Below are 21,258 nucleotides of genomic sequence, written 5' to 3' on the forward strand. Positions count from 1 at the left end.
TAGCTCAGTGGTAGCACACTTGCCTCCTGCATGCCAAGTCCTGAGTTCAATTCCCAACATCAGAAAAACAAAAGCAAAGTAGGGAAAGTAGGGAAAGTACAAAGTAGGGAAAGTTGAAAGCCTGTGAAAATTAGTCCATCTTCTCATATGGCAGTTAGAAATCACGGAGAAGTCATTTTTTCATATGCCTTTTCTAATTATGAGAATGTGTTGTAACAGAAAATGCAGAATAGTTTGTGAATTTGAGAAACGTTTTTACTTGAAACACACACAGATGCACATGTGTGCACACGTAAACACACACACACACACACACACACACACAAATGCGTGCGCACGTACTCAGCATAGTTTTATAGGTATTGTTTTATTTAGCACTAAATGAAATCACTGTGTTTCCTGTTGGAGAAATCTTCGACTTAATGATATGCAAGGCTCACTGGGAGAGGTCACTGATTCTGAGGAAATACCCGGAGATAACAGGGCTTCTTGGCTGTAGAAGTTAGACAAGGCTGAGTAATAGCTTTACAGCAGTGGGCAGGGTGACCCTGTACTGTAAGAGATGTTTGCAGAGCTCACAAGTCTCAGGATTCCTATTAGAAGCTGGCCACATGGGATGTGACTGATCTTCATTTTCTCCTCCAAAAATGTTCTACCTTAACTTCTGATTGTCTGATACTGCACAGCCTAGCCAGTGCTCAGGGAGGCATACGGCCCTGCGTAAAAGGATTTATACGCAGATCTTAGATTGCATTCATGGAGCTATTGTGTGAATGTCTGCTTTAAATGTGTGTCGTCTTTATGATTAATCAATGCCTTGCTTAAGTCATCTTAGCATTTGAACAACCACGTGGCCTGCCATTTATTTCTAATGTATCATAGCAAGAAAGTAAACGGATATTTCTACACAGAAGACAGGAAAAGAATGGAGGGACTAGGGAAAGGAGAGCTAGTTAGACTAACCCTTCACCCATCCTGTCCTCCTCTGTGTTCTCTGCCTCCAGGATATTCCTCACCAGTGAGCTTCAGTGGATATATTCAAGACCGTCTCAGTAATGACTTAACGTGGTGAATTTACATAGTGTACCCGTGGCTTGTTTATTTTACTCTAGTTTAAAATGAGGAAAAGTCTCTGCACACCGATAGCTCAGTCTGCTGAGATTCAGACTAGTGGGCAGTATGAAAAGCGTTTGGTGTTGAGGTGAGCTCAGTCACTGCTGCCTTCATCCCTGCAGTAAAACCCACAGGAGCTCATTGGGGTTCTTGCTAGTTTGTGTCTGAGATTCTCCTGGGAACAAGCAAGTATCAACACAAGAAAAGTTAACAGCTTACTGTCACATTCGTAGGATCTACACTGTCATTGTAAGTACTTTTACATTTTCTTGCCATTTTCAGAACAAAATCATCTTAAATAATTTGGAATTCCTTCTTCCATCCCTTCCACACAGAGTCGATTTAATATATCAGTTAACTTGTTGAATTATTCAAGACACACCCAGATCAGTTGCTTTTCACCTTCGTCAGTGCTACTCCTTGGTTCCAGTCATGCACTTTAGTTTAGGGAGTTGTAGCTCCACCCCCACCCTCACCCCCACCCCACTAGCCCGCAGTGCCTGAATTTGTCCTTCATTCTTTCAGTGAAGCCATGCCATCCTGATAATCATTAGCCATAATGACTGAGAAAGCCATATTGTGTCGCACTAAACGTTTTATCTGGGCCCAAATCTGGGATCCTGTCACTTCAAATATGTTTTATTTAGAGCATATTTGATGTAAAAATAGACTGTTTAGTAATTGGATTTAATGAATATTAGGTAAATGTTGTTGCTAATAGCAGATACTAATCTTGGCCTTGTATTTTATCCCTGTCCTCAAACTTCTAATGGTATCCAATGTCAAGATTAAAATCTGCAGTGACCTGTGAGGCCCTCTGTAGGTCACGAGCAGTTCCGAGGTTTGTGTGTGCCACATCTTCTCTTGCTTGTTCTCTCCTGGCCACGTATTTGCCTCTCTTGTCCTTTCCCAAGCCAGGCACCATGGCAACCTTTGTATTGCTCCTTCTTACTAGAAAACTTCTAGCATGTTATCTGCATGGCTCACTGCGTCTGCATTAGACTCTCCTCTCAGCGTGCTATGTGTGTGACTCAGAATTTGCAGCCTTGCAGCACCACGTCTCCCTGTGTTGCCTGTCCATGCATCTCAGAGCAGAGTTATCAGAAGCATTGTCCTTTGTATTTGCCCCCCTGGCAGCAAAGATGGATTGCTTTTGTCACTATTCCCCTGGAATATGGAGTCTTCGAACACTGTGGCACATGGTAGAGCACAGCACATATTGAAGAGGGCGATGACATTTTAGCGTTCATAGAATGTTTCATTCTCACTTGCAAACCATACACAGCAGCATCTTCTTCTGCCGGGGCTTGGTACTTCTCAGAGCTGTGCATGTTTTTTTCTCATGTTGGCTTCCAGATGCCTTTTCTCTCAGTGAATGCATTTAACCATTTCTTTCCATTTCTGAAGGCAGAGGATCAGAACCTCTTACCCCTATTTCTTACTGTTTAAATCTCACCCTTTCTCCAAGAACCACCTACAGTTTGTTTCTTCTGTGGAGTGATCTAGATTATTCTATGTCTCGTTGCATGTCATTGTGGATATTTGCTGGCACACCTAGGTAATTAGTTTATAATGTGGTCCCCATTTCGACTTTATCATATCACCCTGTACACAGAAAACAAGTCCTCAGCAGCTCCTGATACAGAGTAAGAGAGGAGACTTGTGACCCAGCATCTATGTTTAAATGAGACCTTGATTACTTCTGACTCATGTTCATGTCTGAGAACCAGTTGACAAGAACGGTATATGAATGGAACAGGCTGGTGATACCTGAGATTAGGGAGCCAGTTGATAAATTATGATTACTAGCACTGAATTATCAGGGTTCAATAGTCCCTAGGAATAGAAAATCTGGAGTGGAAATGGAACAACATTCCAGTATTCCAAGAATGAATAATATGGTTATTTCTCTGACTGTATCATTAATTGGGAGATGTCCTGTAGGACAAAGAACCGTCAATGAGATGAAAATAGGTCAGTGTTTACATCTGTGGTTTAGACGCTGGCCTTCTGAGCACATTTTGGATAATAGATGGTTAACTGCCTTGCTTCCTGTGAGCTCCACAGTGGGGAGATTTGAGACGGGTAAGCCATACTGAGCTAAATGTGGCATACATGGCTTCTTGGGATGGATGAGAACCTTAGGTTCCAGCTCCATGACTGGAATATGACAAAGGGACTGGTGACTGGTAAGTAGAAAAACCAAAATTGTGGGGCTGGAGAGATGGCTCAGCTGTTAAGAGGACTAACTGTTCTTCCAGAGGTCCTGAGTTCAATTCCCAACACCCACATGGCAGCTTACAACTGTCTGCAACTCCAAGATCTGACACTTTCACACAGACATGCAGGCAAAACACCAGTGCACATAAAATAAAAATAAATTAAATAAAAACAAAAAAACAGAATTGTAAAGCACAGACACTGAGAGCAAGGGTGCTTTTCAGGATAAGGTTAAGTGGTCTGGAGTGTAGGGGTTGCTTCTGAGGGACGTTATATGTATATTACTAAGGTCAACAAAGTGTCTTCTGGGAGGTGTGCATCAAATTACTCCCAGTGTTTCACTTGGAGATAGTCCATGTATTCCTGTATCTCTTTGTTACCTGAAATAATAGATTGAAATAAAATACTTTGATTACCTACTGTTTATGAGCAGTCATTTACTATGCATGCCTATTTGCTGTGTCTTACTAAACTCTTTGATTTCCCCCTCAATTTATAACTAGGATAAACTAACTATACTTCTTAACTGTGTGGTTGCTTCTCTAGCCTGTTGTAAGTTGAGATGGGCACTTCTTAAACCATACCAGTCCCTCCACATGGAATCAGGAGGGTTATGGCACCCTTTCCTTTCCAGGACACATATTCTTTTGCTCTTTTTGCTTTGCATACTCATAATAAATCTCACTAAAAGCAGCCAATAACACTCATGCCACAGGCTGCATGCTAGGCTGTCATGAAAGTCACCCTGTCAGGTAAACAAGGTAATTGCTTTAGAGTTCAGTTTCATTCCTATTTCCAGGAGAGGGGAGAACATGGTCAGAATATAACCTGAGTGGCCTCCAGTCAACGTTCAGCAGTCTTTTCTGCCGCCTGCAACCTCATCAACAGTCTTTACGGCCCGTGTTCTGACAGCACCCCTTGCTTATGGCGCGCTAGGGTTTTTCTGTGTTTGCTACAATGTCTTCCACAAAGCAGTTCCTAAGGGCTGTGAACTAAATGGTTAGGTTTATCATACGCGAGAACCCTGGATCTCTCTCTTCTGAACCCATTAATTTTCTGGTTGCTGTAACAGCATTCCTGATACATGCAACTTAAGGGAGGACTGAATTATGCTAGCCATGCTGACAGAGGACTTCAGGCCATCAAGGCCAACAGTTAGAGACCAGCTGCTATGTGCCTTTGGGGAACATTGCAGATTCAAATCATAATAGAATTGAACTTGGGATTTATTACATATAGTGTACCCGTACGACTGTATGTACATCAAGAACAACTGTATCTTTTTAAATGCTCTAAAGGATAGCTGTGTTTTAAAATAGCTTGACTAAGTTCACGGTATAATGGTTAAATAAGTAGTGCTTTATATAAACCAAACTATACTGTTGTTCCATTTGAAAACAGCTCAAATACATGTAAAACCTATAAAAGGAAAATATGGCTTAGCATGTAAAGTGTGCTCATGTATAATAATATATGGAATACTGACTTGTGTGGCATTGAGATTTTTTTTTAGAAGCAAGCAGAAGAACCACTTTTTTTTTAATGTCTTGAGCGAGAACCTCTCAGATGTCTGAAAATATATTTTGATTTCATTATTCAATCCTATAACATTTTTTAAAATTATGTGCATACTAGTTTTGCCTGAATGTCTGTGCACCAGTTGTGAACCTGATACCACGGAGGGTAGAAGAGGGTGTCAGATCTGCTGAAACTGGAGTTACAACAGGTTATGAGCCCCACTGTGTGAGTGCTGGGAACCAACCTGAGTTCTCTGGAAGAGCAGCCAGTGCTCTCAACCACCGAACCATTGCTCTAGCCCTGAAACACTGCTAAAATAGTTAACTTGTTCAGCAAGATGAGAGTGTGACAGTTGGTAGTTAGAGCACAGGAGTTTTGTAATGACTGTAGTTATTCCATAGACGCCCGGACTATAAAGGTGGCATTGCGAGTCATTTGGGAGTTACCTTTATAGCCTCAAATTATCATGTAATATGCTCATCCATGTTTTTAGTAATCCTTTACATGGCAACCTCTGAATAATGTGAACTGAAGTAGCAGGAAGGTGTTCTAAAGCTTCTGGAGTAAATGCTGTAAAGCCTTAAAGAAAGAATGAGGCTGAGCTGCTGCTGCTTAATCTAATGCACTTGACTGAATATATGCCTGTATGCCAGAAGAGTGCCCCAAGATCACGTTTCAGATGGTTGTGAGCCACCATGTGGTTGCTAGGAATCAAACTCAGGACCTCTAGATGAGCAGTCAGTGCTCTTAACCTCTGAGCCATCTCTCCAGCCCAAAGCATCTATTTCTTACATTATGCTGTAAATCAAGTCAGGCCTCGAGCATGTTAAACAAGCACTCTGAGAACCAAGAAACAGCATTGCAAGCCCGGCAGCCCCAGTCCTTGAAAATAATTCTGTACTGTTCTCTTAGAAATGCAGGATAGAAGAAACAACTATTTCCTTGTAGCTGAAGATGATAAGTAAAGTTTAGGACTTTGTTTTCACTAAATTTCAACAGCATATGTTTCTGAATCTTCTTTTAGTTAGACCCTTCTCTTAGAGCATGGTCTCTCAATCCCAGCACAGCTGCCAGTGGCCCTTACAAGTGAGTGAGCTCGTGGGAATGCGTGTTACCTTCATCTGTGGTTTATTGTCCTGGTCCCTAAACGGTGCCCCCTGTGTATGAGCAGAGGAGATATTTTACTGCCTGTGTAAAATATGGAACAGACAGTAACAGATCAAATGTGTTTCAACAAGCTACGTAATCTGCTTGCAGATTGGCGAAAGGCCGGTCCCCGTCTCTGATAAAGCATTTGGCCAGCAGATGTGTTACAGCACTCAGCTCCGAGGATGTTCTTCTCACTGGCACGTTTTTCTATTTTTGTGACATTTCATGTCTCTGAGGCCCTGCAGTTCATTAATGTACACTCTTTCTTTTGGGCGGGTGGTTGGCAGCTCTTTGTGTCTTTGACATTCGAATTATATCTAGTGTTCACAATTTGTGACATGTGGAGGTATCAAATATACTGTTATGAATTTTGGAAAGTTACACTGTATTTGTTGGATCTAAGGGATAGAATGCACATCAATTTTCTCACATAGTTCATTTATTTTGGATACATCTTACTCTTGTTGTTGACACAATGTCCTCAATTAATTTGTCCTTCTCTCTCAACCAGCTTTCTAAAGTTAAGCACAGAAACCTAGATTTTTGTTTTTCCCTCTTGAAATGAGTTAGTGCAAAAGGTGGTTGATTACTTTCTTATTTTTTCCTTTTTATCAGAGTAGAAAAACGTCTCAGTCCCTCAACTATTAGTACACAGCATGGCTTCCATATCTCTTGCCACCCGGTCAAACCTCACACAGTTATTACTTCCTGACATAGCTCACCAGTGTCACACGTGGGAAGGAGCTGGCACATGTCACTTGCCTGATAAAGATGGCTTTTTTCTTGGCTTGCTTGGCATGCATTGGCTGTTTGTGAGCATGTGTTCAACCTCACAAGTTTTTTTTTTTAATGTAGAATTTATATTTATTATTAAATACCATGTAGGAGATAATCATAGTGAATGCTTTTCCCTGCTTTTTTTTTTCTTTTTTGTTTTCGTTTTTGTTGAAGTTTTATTTCAAAAGTTTATCTCAGAGTTTCCTTGCTTGCGTTGGGAGTCGTCCATGCTCATTCTTTGGTGTGTGAACTTCGTTTCCACATTCTAAACTCCAGAAGGAACTCTTGGATCTCTGTGTGGAGTATTTGGCTGCCGTCCAGGGTTGTGCAGTTTTTCTTTCCATGTTTCTGGGAAGGGATTGCTATGAATGTGGGGGAGTGGATCCCCTTCATTGTTCTTCCTTTCACTTATCACATCGAGCTTGGGATCTTTGAACAGTCCGGTCTGAGTAACTGAAGGACTCGGCACAGTTGTAGGTCTGTGGCAATGGTGAGGGAGGGAGTGTTGGGTGGGAGTGTGGGTTCTTACAATGGAATGCGTTTTGTACAGATGACATAAGTTGTGTGGCTCACGTCTGTAACTATTGTTACAACAAGAGCATGAACTTCCCTAAACTAGGCGTTGTGTTAAGGCCAACTGTTCTCATTTTAATTTCTGTGATCCGTCATTGTTATCATTGACATAAAGTTTGTGGCCAACAATATATTAAAATTACATCTTATAGCAGGATAGAATTTTATCATTTCAATCTTTACCTAATAATCACTTTTACTATAAAATATACTAATTTTGTTTTTATTTGCAATATAAATAATCTACTTACATACTTTGAAAATGTCTTTAAGCACCCATAGCTCTGTGAAAGTTACTTTGTCTTCCAATCAGACCTTTCTGAAGAGGGAAGCTTCTGGCTTACCATTCCTTTTCTGTACACATACCATTTTATTTATTTATTTATTTATTTATTTATTTATTTATTTACATCCCAAATGTCTGCCCCCCCCCCAGATTCTTTCCCCCATCCTCCTTCACTTTGCTTCTGAAAGAGTTCCTCCTCCTCCACAGGGCATCCTCCCTCCCTGGTCATCAAGTCTCTACAAGATTAGGCTCATCTTTTCCCACTGAGCCCAGACAAGGCAGTCCTCTGCTACACCATATATACCAATCTAAAGGGTTTTTTGGCCCAGTGACCTTTGCCAAATGAGGCAACCTTAAATACTGGAAACAAATGAGCTTTACAGATTAGCTCTCATGATCTCCTTGTTCTGCACATAGCTTGTTTGGTAATATTAGTTAAATCACTTATCCTATTTAACTCTTACTCTCCTCATCTGTGAATGCCAGGTAGTGCTATGTATTTTGTTGAAAATTAATATTTTTGTACACATGTGCATGCCATCCTTTGTCCATGAATCCACTCAGTCAAGATGTTGATACATACAACATGTATGTACATGAAAAAAATTCCTTGTACTCTATTATATGTACAATTTTATGTTACTTTGTATCAATTGAAAATGAATTTTAAAAGTTTAGTAATCCATGGAATACTACATACCATGGATAACCTCACGGTTTAGTTAATGTTTAAGGACATCTCAAATCTTTGGATATAGTCTGGTTGGAGAGAATTTGATCATAAGTTTTAATTGTTCTCATGAATTCGTAATTATTCTTGCTCGAGATTGTTAAGAGCAGCATGCTCTTAACAAAATAAATCTTTAAACCAGAGACTGGATGCCATCATTACTGCATATAACTTTCTTTAAACCAGAGACTGATGCACCACTACTGCACATAACTTGCTGGCCAGGGCTTCTTTCTGCAGGCTCTCCTGTCTTTGCCTGTGTCTCTGCAGTGGGGCATGATGGGAGTACAGACCCTTGTGCTGCAGATGTTCCATGTTCTGGAAAACCAGCTCACATGGTCAGCCTTGCCCATTTATTTCTTCAGCCCTGGAAAGTTTTCTTTTCTAAAATTAACAATTTAAAGATATCTTTAAGATAGCTTTACCCAGTGTCTTAGTCTGTGTTGTATGAAGAAACATGAACAAGGGGACTCCTGACAAAATAAAGCATCTAATGAGGGACTTACTTAGAGCTTAGTCTATAGACATCATGGTGTGAGCAGAAAGGCACAGTGCTGGGACAGTTGAGAGCTTTACAACCTGATCTTCAGGCAGCAGGCGAAGGGGGCTGGAGGGGGTTGGTGAGAGACAAACAGAGAGAGACAAACAGACAGACACTGGGCTTTGAGTGGGCTTCTGAAACTTCAAAGCCCAACCCAGTGACATCTCCAGGAAGCTACAACTCCTGATGCTTCCTTAACACTTCCTTGCCCTGATGACTAAGCATTTAAATATATGGTTCTGTGGTGGCCATGCTTATTCAAACAACCATACTCAGATCTTCATAACGTCAATTAATTACCGGCTATATTTTATTTGGAACATTTATTCAACCAAAATTTTGTAAGGTAATACTTCATTTGTAACAGAAATCTAAAAATGCATTATTTATCTTAATGGAAATGTTTTTCCTTTTGATTTGAATAATGAATGTTTAGCTTACGCAAATTAATTATGCTTACATTCTATAGTAAAATATTTTCAGAATTTGATATGAAGAATTACCCTAGTTTGTTAACTGATTCCTATGATCCATTAATCCTATGACTACGGATTATTTATGATTTAGCGGTCACGCAGAACCTTCTCGGTCTTCTTGTATCACTAGGCCACGGAGAATTAAGTGGGATAACTTGGTGTTTGCAATGTTGAGATATTAGCTCAGCTGTCTGACTCCCTGAGGAATGCCCTGCTCCTTAGTGCTTGCTGGGGAGGATGCAACTTTTACGAGTTTTCCAGCATGCTTTTGCCTGATAAATATTATCCCATCTGTCTACAGCGGCTTTTATGAGTATTTGTAAACAGATTTTTACTCCACCTGTCTCTGTTAAGAACAGAACCTATAGTGAATTCGGGAGCCATTGTAAAAGGCAACTAAAGGCTACCTACTTGCTGATGGTGTTGCTAGCATCTCTGACTTTTGATCCAATTACTGTTTACAAAACTAAGAATAAAGAAGGGATATAAACGTTATATCTTTTAAGACCTTAGTATCAGACGTAGGAGGAAAAATAAGACTTTGTAAGTAGTCTGTTTTCAGTTTGTTCAGCTTGTTTTAGAGACTATGATTAGTCTTGCGATGAGGTCCTCCTTTGTGAGTGTCCGTGCGGAGTGAATAGAGCTTGCTGAGGAAATCACATGATAGCACACCTCACCTGGGATGGTGTGTAGGTGACAGTGCGGCTGTCTGATGGAGTGATGCGTACAGAAGTCTTAACTGGAGATAAAATAGGCCTTTTGTGAAAGCCCATCTCCTATATTTATTTGAATACCAGTAAAATAGTTTCTTGCTACATGGGTTAATCATTGCCTTGTCATACGGCCCATTTTCCATGCCTGTTTTTCAGTAACTCTTCATTTAACTAATCAAGAGAATTCCTGCGTGATAAGGAAGTGTTTAATCACCATAATGTTATGGAGAAACAGCATTTAATGTTTTGCTAAACCTTCTTTCTTTATCTTTTCAGATAAGTTATTAGTCATAACTGTAGCAACCAAAGAAAACGATGGATTCCACAGATTTATGAATTCAGCCAAGTATTTCAATTATACTGTGAAGGTATGATACATCTTTCTGTCTCTGGACTTCCTAAAATATGTATGTGCCTAAAATACATTATCTAGTGGTTTATTTAAACATGTTCTGTAAGCAACAGAAATACATATATATGTAACTTTCCTGACTTCCTTTGGAGGGTCATGCATACATACAGTGCAATCAGGATTTGACTAAGGGACTGTCTGCCATGGTGTTTCTTTATAGATGGTTGAAAACACGGTGGGAAGGAGGCTGTCGGGGTATGCTGTTGACAGTTGCTTTTCCTGTTTGGTTTGGTTTGGGTTCATTTGTTGGAACATTGCCAAGTGTTTTAGATGTTTTGTCCCCAGGATATGGTTCATGGATATGATCAGAGGTGACTTGGAGCCCCTGATAGAGTGTTACACTGGCTTTTGTGACATGTGCCTGTTGGATCTGGTTATTTATCTTTTGATATAAAGAGTATGCCAGCCATATTGTTTTTAGAAAGAGGAGCATGAGGAAGTAGCTGAGAGACTGAAGAGAATGAAAAACAAAAAGAAGGAAAACGTTGCTCCTAGCTTGGGAGAAACTGACCTGTTTTAGCATGTAATGTAGAGAATAGTGTCATCCATTACTTGGCCTCTAGATGACGAGGTGTGGATTTTCATGCAGAGCGTTAATGTTGCTGAGCTGTGCCGGAAAGAGATTTAGTGATAGCATCTGTGTGTTTAAAGAGGAAGAGTGAGAAAGAAGAGGAGAGCTATCGTTGGCATGCCTTGATGGAAACCGGTGTATACACACAAACAAAGGATATGCCTGGGACTCGGTGGGTCGATATGTAGGGCTCGATGTGAGGAGAGAATAGAAAGTATCTCATGTGCACGTATTAGGAAAATCGTATGTGGTATGCTGTTGACCAGTTCCATAACCAATGACATAAACATGCTTATGAGCAAAATTTATTTATTTTTGAGGGAAACTTGCCTGCTTGCTGAGAGTACATAGCTCTGACCTATCATATCTTAGAGTCCAGTTCCCTTTGAATAGTAGAGATTTGGGTCCTCTCTTCGTCCTCCTGCTATGTAGTCCAGAAGTTTCTAAAGCATACACTTTGTACCAGGGAGCTCTTCATTACTAGAAAGGAGCTGGACCGGGAAATTCTCCCACACACATCAGGTGAGTGAGTCACAGAGTGGACCCAAGAGTCTTCTTTCACCATTTTTGCCCATGTGCAGCAAAGCCTGACTCCTCCCTCTGCTCGGCTGGGATAAGCCCCAGATGTGGTCGGCTCAGGGGCGCAGTATTGGAAACTCCAGAGCGTCCTGTGAGAAGCTCGGCTGGAGCACTGATCAATCCGCATTCGCTCCGGCTTGAATCCAGTCCCATGCTAACTAACTTCAGTCCACTTGGATGTCTTTACCCCGGACATCCCTGTAGGCAGTTAAACATCTGAGGTTGGGTTCACTGAGTTTGTTTAAATTCCATTCCCCTTTCGTTCTCCAGATCTACTTGTGTGTGGGAGGTGGGGCACATGTTGATTATATCTCTCCATCTCAAAGCCAGGGCGTCACTCACCACTTAGAGCTCATGGTGAAGTGGCTAAGGCTGAGGCAGATGCTGGAAGGAGCCTACGTAGCCCAGGCTAGCTGCACTTCAGCATCCGTTGCATTGGGTAATTCTTATTAAACTTTTGAGGCTGATACAAATAAGATTTGCCAAAGAAATAAGGGTTCTTTATACTGGAGGCTTTCTGTGTGTCCTTGTTTGACAGGCCAATCTAGGAGCCTCTGATCATAGGAATTTCCTTACAGAGTTCCTATCCCATTAGACAGGTAAACCACAAGGGTCTCTTCATTTTCATTTAAATCTGGGAAAGAAGAATAAGATGAGAACTACTTTCTGAGTCCACTTCTATAGGTTAGAATCAACTTGAGGTGTTGTTTGGAGTGGTATCTTAGTGGTGGACAGCACTGAAGAATTAAGACCGTCCCGTGCATTAATTTCTCTTCCATCCTGACATTGCGCTTTAATTATAAATAAGCAGTGGGTTAAAGGAGTGCGGCACAAGTCTCTGCTGACATTTTAATGCTGATATCGCCGTTGGCGTTTTCCTCAGGATGAATTCTTGGTTTCATTTCTAGGTTCTTGGTCAAGGGCAAGAGTGGAGAGGTGGTGATGGGATGAACAGTATTGGAGGGGGCCAGAAGGTGAGATTAATGAAAGAAGCCATGGAGCACTACGCCGGTCAGGACGATCTGGTCATCTTGTTTACTGAATGGTAAGAGAACTAAGCCTGTGTGTTTTTCAGCCTGTATTATGTTACCTTTAAAGATAGAATTGGATAATTGAAGTTTAAATGTTGAAATATTTTACTGACAGTGACTCATTATAGAAAGTTTATTTTCCTCGGGTATAACTGAAGTTTTTCCAGTGAGCAGTTGGTGCTTCTGAGCCCTAACTTAAAAGCAAGATGATTTTATACTGAATTTTCCCATTGGCGGGAGTTTTTCTTCTATGCAAAATAAATTTACTACGCATGAAAGAAGTCACAATCTGCACCAGTCTTGTAGTATTAAAGATGATGAGTTATAATAAGAACTAATAAGAAAATATGGAACCATGTAACATTCTTGTGACATTCACTTTAATCTTGGGTTAAAGGCACACTGGAGGTCATGCTTGAGTGTGCAGTTGAGGGAGACAACAAAATGAGCTCTGCTTAGCCGTCCAAATGACCTAGAAAGTTGCAAGTGCAAGGCAGACAGATGAGACCCTGTGCTGTTAAACAAAGAGTCTTTTGGTGCATACATTTTTGCCATTTATTTGCTTTTGAGCTTGGCTGAAATACAAAGGGATTCGTATCCAAAGCACATATTCTGCCATAGAGCCGTCTCCCTGGCCCACGGATACCATTTTACATACTGCCTTATTTTCCTGAAGTACTTAACGTCTTTTTAAAACATATGTATTTTAAAAACACCACATTGTACCATATACTGCTTTGTGTCTTTTTCATTTTTATAATGTTGTTATTGATCTTTCATTTTAAATCCTGTTTGGAATTTCTCTCATTGGTGTAATAAAGTCATTTTAAATCCTTCTTGTTTTCAATTCCCAAATGCAAAACCACATCATTTGCAAATGAAACTAGAGATGATTCTTAGGCAAAAGTGTATGTGAGGATGGGCTGAACTCTGACGTAAAAACAGAAGCAGTGATGCCTAGGCCCCGTCAGTCCTTCATACTGTCACACTTCCAATTGCTGAGGTCCCCAGACAGAAGCTTTATTTTCATGCATGCACTTTCCTTGCAAGTCTGAGACAGCAGGTATGGGACACCTTATGCACTGTGAAGTTTTTTACATTGTCTAATATATCCATATCGTATATAATATATATCATATAACATCTAGATTAAGTGCTCAGTATGGATTTCTAATATTCACATGCCTGAGTTTGAACCTGGCACAAGCAACTTTGGATTTTGATTATGAGGGAGATAGTCCGTGATCACACACCAGTGAAGAACCTAGTGATGGTCTCTAGGTTTCTGAGCCTTTGAGAATGGGGACCCTGTTTTTCTCAGACCTTCCCTTCCCAGCCTCCTTTCTCCCTTACTCATGTGCTTTATCCTGGCGAGTTGGCGTGTGAGGAGCCCAGCTATTTCTGACAGACAGAAGAGGGCATAAGACACACATACCTGAGACTAGTCAGTCTGATTCATTTGGTTGTATTTAAGACTCAGCTCGGCAGAAAATACAGTGTTTGAAAACGGTCCGATGGCTCTAGGTTCAGGATCAGTCATTTCCGTGGTCCAGGTAGTTTCTTTGAGAATAAAGTTTTAAAAGCAAACCTGTACTTTTATTAAGAAAAGCTGGTTTATTTGGTAAAGCCCCCTCCCTGGCAATAGTGACAGTTTACATGTGCAGACACAAAGGATCTGATCATTAGTGATGGACCGCACTTCACATATAGATATAGTAGCAGTGACTGGTCTGTCGGTCTGTCTGTCTGTCTCTGTCTGTCTGTGTCTGTGTCTCTGTGTCTGTCTCCCCCCCCCCACACACACACACATATACACACATTGTGGTTTGCCCTGAAGTTACTGTATTTTGATGCTAATTCCACTGCCCCAAGGACAGCTGCCTAGTCAAAGACTCAGAACTCAGGTGACTTCACCAGAACCACCTCCCCATTGAATTTGTAAAGTACTGGTGAGGGGCAGGTACAGGATAGAAGGAGGCCTATCATTGGAGGAGAAGGAAGGATGGGCGGGAGAGAAGTTTGAAGGAAGAGGAGGAGACTAAGGGAGAGAAGAGGAGACAGGGCAGAGGAGAGAGGGGAGAAGCCTTGGCAGGACAAGATGGCAGGTGATGTTAAGATTCTGCTCTGTGTATTTACAGGTTGTTATTAATGTTCTCAAGGGATGGATAGTACCAGGCTTTGTATGTTTAAGTGGGCAGTTATATCTTACCAATTGGATCTAAGATTATTGTGTTGTGTGTTCTTTTATGTGGGGATTTGAGTGTAGGAAAGTGCGGCTGGGATGTGTTTCCGCCAAGATATCTAGCAGATATCTTGGGACACTGTGGCACGGACCTAGCGGGGTAAAAGACCACCGTACTTTATTATTTTTATATTTTTACAACAACAACAACACCACACACACACACACACACACACACACACACACACACACACACACACACGTGCACACATCCTTGCATGTGTATTCCCAAGCCAAATTGTCTACTTGAAATTTGTTCTTTAGTGAACAAGTATTAGCTATCTCTGTTCAAAATAAGATACTAGTTGTGGGTACTGACAGCTGACTGGGTCAGACATTCTGAATATTTTTCTCTTTTATATGTGTCGTAGCTGACATAAAGGATCTGAAAAATTACTTATTACTTTTTTATGGAGTGAATGAATATTCATTTTTACAGATTATTTGCCAGCTTTGCACGTTCTTATCATTCAGAGATAATAAGCCCTATCCTTTTAAAAGGAGACTGTGATTCTCATCTAATTCTTTGTATCATTTTAGTTTAAGGGACTGACTGAGAAACCAGGGGAGATCCTGGTCTGGCAGTTAGCTGGGCTGAGGAGCAAACATCTTTGAGATTTGCCACATTCTCCCTCTGGCTGTCCTCTGTGCATTGTGGCTCCTGCACTTGGGCTCCTCTGAAAACCGTCTGGAGGCGGTGACCTTCCAGATAGAAAGATCTTCATCGTTTCTGACTCTGTTTAGCATCAGGAATAATTTCATATCCTTCATGTGTAACTTCATCTGGGGACATACTCATCAAGGAATGTTTGGCTTTTAGGATAGAACCTACTTTAGCCCACCAACTCCCCTTTTCTCTATCACAAATAGCTAATATTAATTTGATCGTTTTCAATAATGATTTATACTTTATTTTGAAAATTCACTTGAGTGAGCATTTTCAACTAGTTAAAATGATGTGTGTGTGCGTGTGCGCGCGTGTGTGGATGCATGCGTGTGAGTGTGTGTGTTCGTGTTGTGCATGTGTGTTATCTATGTGTCCCTGTATATCTGTGTGTCTGTGTCGTCAGTGTATGTTGCAGGTATTAAAGGTTCTATTCTGTTGCATCATGGTTTTAATCTCTGGAAATACCAAAATTTGAGGGAGACTTAAGATACATAGTTTTCAGGTATTGCATGGTTCAGTTTCATTAGACTTTATTTTTAACCTGAACCTTCTTATGGTTCAGATGATTATAATTTTTGTTTAATTCTATGCATGTAATGATCAGTAAAGTTTTGGATTAGGGCAAAGTAACAAGGTTTGGGGAAACTTCTGTGGCTTTTTTCCTTGGCAACCTATAAGCTTTTTCCTCTTGTACAGATATAATTTAATTCATTTATTGGTTGATTCATTTCATTTGTTTGACAGACATATACTTAATGTCTTCAAAATCCTCAGCTAAGGGCCTAGATAAATGCTAAGGATGTGAATCCAGCTTATAAGGGAGAAGATGCAGCCTGGAATAAGAGGGGCTTTTGATTAGGTGCATAAAATACAACGGATATCTGGGTGGGTACAGAGAATTAAAGGATAGTGAGAGCTAAGTGGAAGGAAATGTTCTTTTCCTGCCATGTTGGTGTCAGAGGAGTTGAGACTGCACGTAAGCCTCGAGGGGAAGTTGCTTGGGAAATCCACGTTATGTAGACAGATGCTCATTATGAAGACACACTTGACCCCACGTGAAAGAATTCATATTAACTTCTGAATAGGATAGTGAATCAAGGTTATTGTTGTGAGCTGGTCTATTTAGATTTTATTCTACAGGGCAGGTATCCATAAATGGGTCTTGTGGGACCAAGCATTGTTCTGTAACTGAGAACTCTATACGTCCTATGTCTTATATGTGACTGCTTTTGTACCAGCCTGGCAGAATTAAGTTGTCTGACAGAAACTGTGTGGCCTTAAGAGTCCAAACTGTCTACTGAAGGCCAGTGTAAATATTTGCTGACTTATTTTAGGCCACAGCTAGAAACTACTGGTTGACTCTGGGGCGTGGTACCTTCAGGAGAGTCTCAGACTCCCCGAGTCAGGAGTGTGTGTGGCAGGGGGTGACAGATTGCTGGGAAGGTGCATATGGAGTTTGGAGGGAATGTAAATCGATACAGATCATTGTCTTCTCGGAGGAACTGAGTAGTAGAGGTAAGGTGCAATCAGTAAGACCCTGCAAAAGTATTTCAATGGCAGTTGTCATGGAAACCGACGAGTCCAGGATAAATGATGGATTTTCATCCAGTCTGGGTCACTGTGGTAGAAGTTACCACAAGCATAACACAGAAGGACCAGTACTCATAAAAGTCCCAATGACCTGTTGGAGATAGAACTGTGACATGTCTGCATTCACTCATGGGTTTTGCAGGACTGGGGAATATTTACCATGCTTAAATGTGGAAAAGTTTTATTTTATTCCTTGTCTTTAAATGGACTGAGTTCCTGTGAGAATTATTTTTATGACCTCTGTGTATTCATATTTTGAAAAAAATATTTTTATTGTACATTTTTGTGGCTCAAATAATTTTAAGTAGAAAAACTTTCTTCCCTTTGAGAAGTTTTAAATAGGCAGAAAGAAACCCCCACCCAAGGAACGCAAACAGAAATGACACCTGCTGGAAGGAAATAGGAAAACATGTCACCAACTTTACCTTTTTTAGCTGAGTGCAGTGGCGCCTCCCTCACTTGGGAGGTGAGGGCAGAAATGTCAGGGCCAGCCTGGACTTCATACCATGTCCCTCTCTGGCTTGCCTGGGTTATGTGAGACCCTTTCTCAGAAGAGGAAATACTTTACATTTTTAAGTCAAAGTCAATATTCTTTACAGTCAATTCCTACTTGAATTATGTGAAAATAATTTTCTTCTCATCTACATTAAGAGAATTGCATTTAAAAAGTAATGATTATAAAATCCTAAATTAGCAAATTAAAAATCATATCTTCTTTTATAAGCTACTGACTTTATTAATAGTCTAAAATACAGTTTTATCTTTGTTCTTCAGTAGAGTTCTAAAGATAAAAACATTCAAATGGCATCTGTAACTTTTTTTGGGCTAAACTGGGAATTCAATCCAGGCTTTGTTCAACTGAGGCCAAGGCTGTACATGGGATTTCACACCCACCCATCTCACCCTCATTGTAACATTTGAGTACGTGGTACTACTCACAAATTTTCTATAAACTATCTGTCTGTCTATATATCTGTCTGTGTGTCCTTCTGTTCATCTGTCTGTCCATCTGTCCGTCTGTCCATCTATCCATCTATCGACTATAAATTAAGGTTCCTTTACTCACCAAACTATATTTTTAACTGTTTTCAGAAAGTCGTTTGGTCTCCTAAAGCTCACTGTCTGCTTGACTCAGAGTGTGAGCTTTTGGCCTCATCTTTGGTATTTATTAATCCCCCCACTCTCCCCTCTCTCTTTCTCTCTCTCTCTCTCTCTCTGTCTCTCTCTCTCTCTCTCTCTCATCATGGGCACATACAAACAAAATTAGTGTCTAGTTCTTTGGAATAAAGCAGCTATAGTTATAAACAGGATTGATGAATTCAGTTATACAGAAAATTGTATTTATTTTGTTTTGTAAATCAGATTAGCTTTCTTTTTTTAATTTTAAAAACATCAAAAAGTTAGTTTTGAGATTTCAGAATACATTACTGAGATATAAAAATTGACATCTTTAAAATTTATTTAAAACACACTACACACACACATATACACGCACACACACACACGCACACACGTATATGAGCACTGCCTTTTCCCATGTCCTGCTTTCTAGGCAACCCCTCCTTGAGTTTGTAGCCAGCAGCTCTCATGTGCAGTACTTAACAGTGTGTTAGCAACTGTCAATCAGCAGTTCCTGTTTATGCCCACTTTCCCGCTCTTTTATAAATAAGAAATTAAGCTAGGTCCAGGAACTGGTGTGTGTGCTGCGAAGGCAGCAGCAAAGCTGGAGTCAGACTGCAGCTAGCACGCTGCACACTGGGGTAGACTTCGCGATCCTGCTGTTAGCATCAAGAGCACCTTCCTTACTGATTCTAGAATGTGTCTGTGTGTCTGCAATCTTTCTCTGACAGTCTGCCTCTCTGGATATTCATAAACAGAAATTTAATTTTGAAATGCAATATTTCATAATAGAAATATAAGTAACTGATTAATTTTTCTAGAACAGCTTCAAGTGAAAAGAAACTAACTTTTTTGAACAGCAGTTTTAAATATTACTTCAAAAATGTCGGGGGGAGTGTGGCCTGAGTGGTGGATTGTATGAGTAATTCTAGCCCTGGGTTTAATGGCAGTGTGGGTATGTAGTGAGACTCACATCTCAAAATAAATTCATAAATACAGAACTTAGTTATACAATTTTTTATATTTTATTTTGTAAAGATGTAAGCACTTATCCCTTATGCAAAGGAAGAGCAAAGAGATGCAGACAGTTTCCTTTTTAAAGAATGTGGCTTGGTGGTGCTGGCAGAGTTGGTCCTGTGGCACGTCTTTTCTTCCTTCACGGTTCTTTCTCAGCAGGATGGCCGTGTACTCATCTTACACACGAGCAATGCTGTTGTTAAAGCTCGAGTGTAGAAGAGGGGCAGGTGTTATCTTCACCAAGAGCCTAATGGAAAACAAGCTTCCGGTATTTTTGCTAGCAATGATCTAACACAGTAAACTATATGTTACTGAACCTTACATGTACCCAGCCCCTCATAGACAAAGCTACAGAGCACATGGAGCAGCTCTGGGCTTCCAGGACACGTGACTCACAGTCCATCTGCACTGTTAGCCACTAGGGAATCCTTTGCGGAACTGAGAGCTTCCCTTTCATATTTGTCACCTACCACAAGCATCAGCTTAGAGTCCTACAAACACTGGCTTTCAGCTGCTCTGCTGTAAAAAGAAACACTGGGAGATTTTTTTTTTCTTACAAGACACATTTTTTTATTTATTTTTTCCGTCTTTCTTAAATTGGGTATTTCTTATTTATATTTCAAATGTTATTCCCTTTCCCGGTTTCCAGGCCAACATCCCCCAAACCCCTCCCCCTCCTCCCCTTCTCTATGGGCTTCCCCTCTCCATCCTCCCCCCATTACCGCCCTCCCCCAACAGTCACATTCACTGGGGGTTCAGTCTTAGCAGGACCAAAGGGTTCCCCTTCCACTGGTGCTCTTACTAGGCTATTCATTGCTACCTATGAGGTCAGAGTCCAGGGTCAGTCCATGTATAGTCTTTAGGTAGTGGCTTAGTCCCTGGAAGCTCTGGTTGACCGGTATTGTTGTTCATATGGGGTCTCGAGCCCCTTCAAGCTCTTTCAGTCCTTTCTCTGATTCCTTCAACGGGGGTCTTATTCTCAGTTCAGTGGTTTGCTGCTGGCATTCGCCTCTGTATTTGTTGTATTCTGGCTGTGTCTCTCAGGAGAGATCTACATCCAGTTCCTGTCAACGTGCACTTCTTTGCTTCATCCATCTTATCTAGTTTAGTGGTTGTATATGTATGGGCCACATGTGGGGCAGGCTCTGAATGGGTGTTCCTTCAGCCTCTGTTCTAAACTTTGCCTTCCTATCCCCCCTTAAGGGTATTCTTGTTCCCCTTTTAAAGAAGGCGTGAAGCATTCACATTTTGATCATCCATCTTGAGTTTCATTTGTTCTAGGCATCTAGGGTAATTCAAGCATTTGGGCTAATAGCCACTTATCAATGAGTGCATACCATGTATGTCTTTCTGTGATTGGGTTAGCTCACTCAGGATGATGTTTTCCAGTTCCAACCATTTGCCTACGAATTTCATTAAGTCGTTGTTTTTGATAGCTGAGTAATATTCCATTGTGTAGATGTACCACATTTTCTGTATCCATTCCTCTGTTGAAGGGCATCTGGGTTCTTTCCAGCTTCTGGCTATTATAAATAAGGCTGCGATGAACATAGTGGAGCAAGTGTCTTTGTTATATGTTGGGGCATCTTTTGGGTATATGCCCAAGAGAGGTATAGCTGGGTCCTCAGGTAGTACAATGTCCAATTTTCTGAGGAACCTCCAGACTGATTTCCAGAATGGTTGTACCAGTCTGCAATCCCACCAACAATGGAGGAGTGTTTCTCTTTCTCCGCATCCTCGCCACACTGGGAGATTTAAAGTTGCAATACATAGGGACTTCTGCAGAGGGGTTGTATTCCTAATAGAGGTTATTACAGTTAATTTTCTGTTAAGTCATGATCCCGTGAGTTAGATCTGAAAATAAAATCTGGGGCTGGGGGGGTATCAATAAACCTGAGACCTTAAATTCTGTTGTTAATTTTGTTAATTTTACC

At 40.8% G+C, this 21,258-nt stretch overlaps 1 protein-coding gene across 2 annotated transcripts in view; it reads left to right on the top strand.

The window, feature by feature from the left end:
* The window catches only part of Plod2 (procollagen lysine, 2-oxoglutarate 5-dioxygenase 2), an 82,705-nt gene that overhangs the window by 18,982 nt on the left and 42,465 nt on the right, over positions 1-21,258 (top strand). For both annotated transcript variants that reach the window (NM_175869.3, NM_001142915.1), the window contains exons 2-3: positions 10,373-10,464; positions 12,567-12,703. In NM_175869.3, coding sequence (NP_787065.2) covers positions 10,373-10,464; positions 12,567-12,703 — 229 coding nt within the window. The remainder of the gene's footprint in view (positions 1-10,372; positions 10,465-12,566; positions 12,704-21,258) is intronic.

Source organism: Rattus norvegicus, chromosome 8 (assembly GCF_036323735.1).
Source record: "Rattus norvegicus strain BN/NHsdMcwi chromosome 8, GRCr8, whole genome shotgun sequence".
NCBI lineage: Eukaryota > Metazoa > Chordata > Mammalia > Rodentia > Muridae > Rattus > Rattus norvegicus.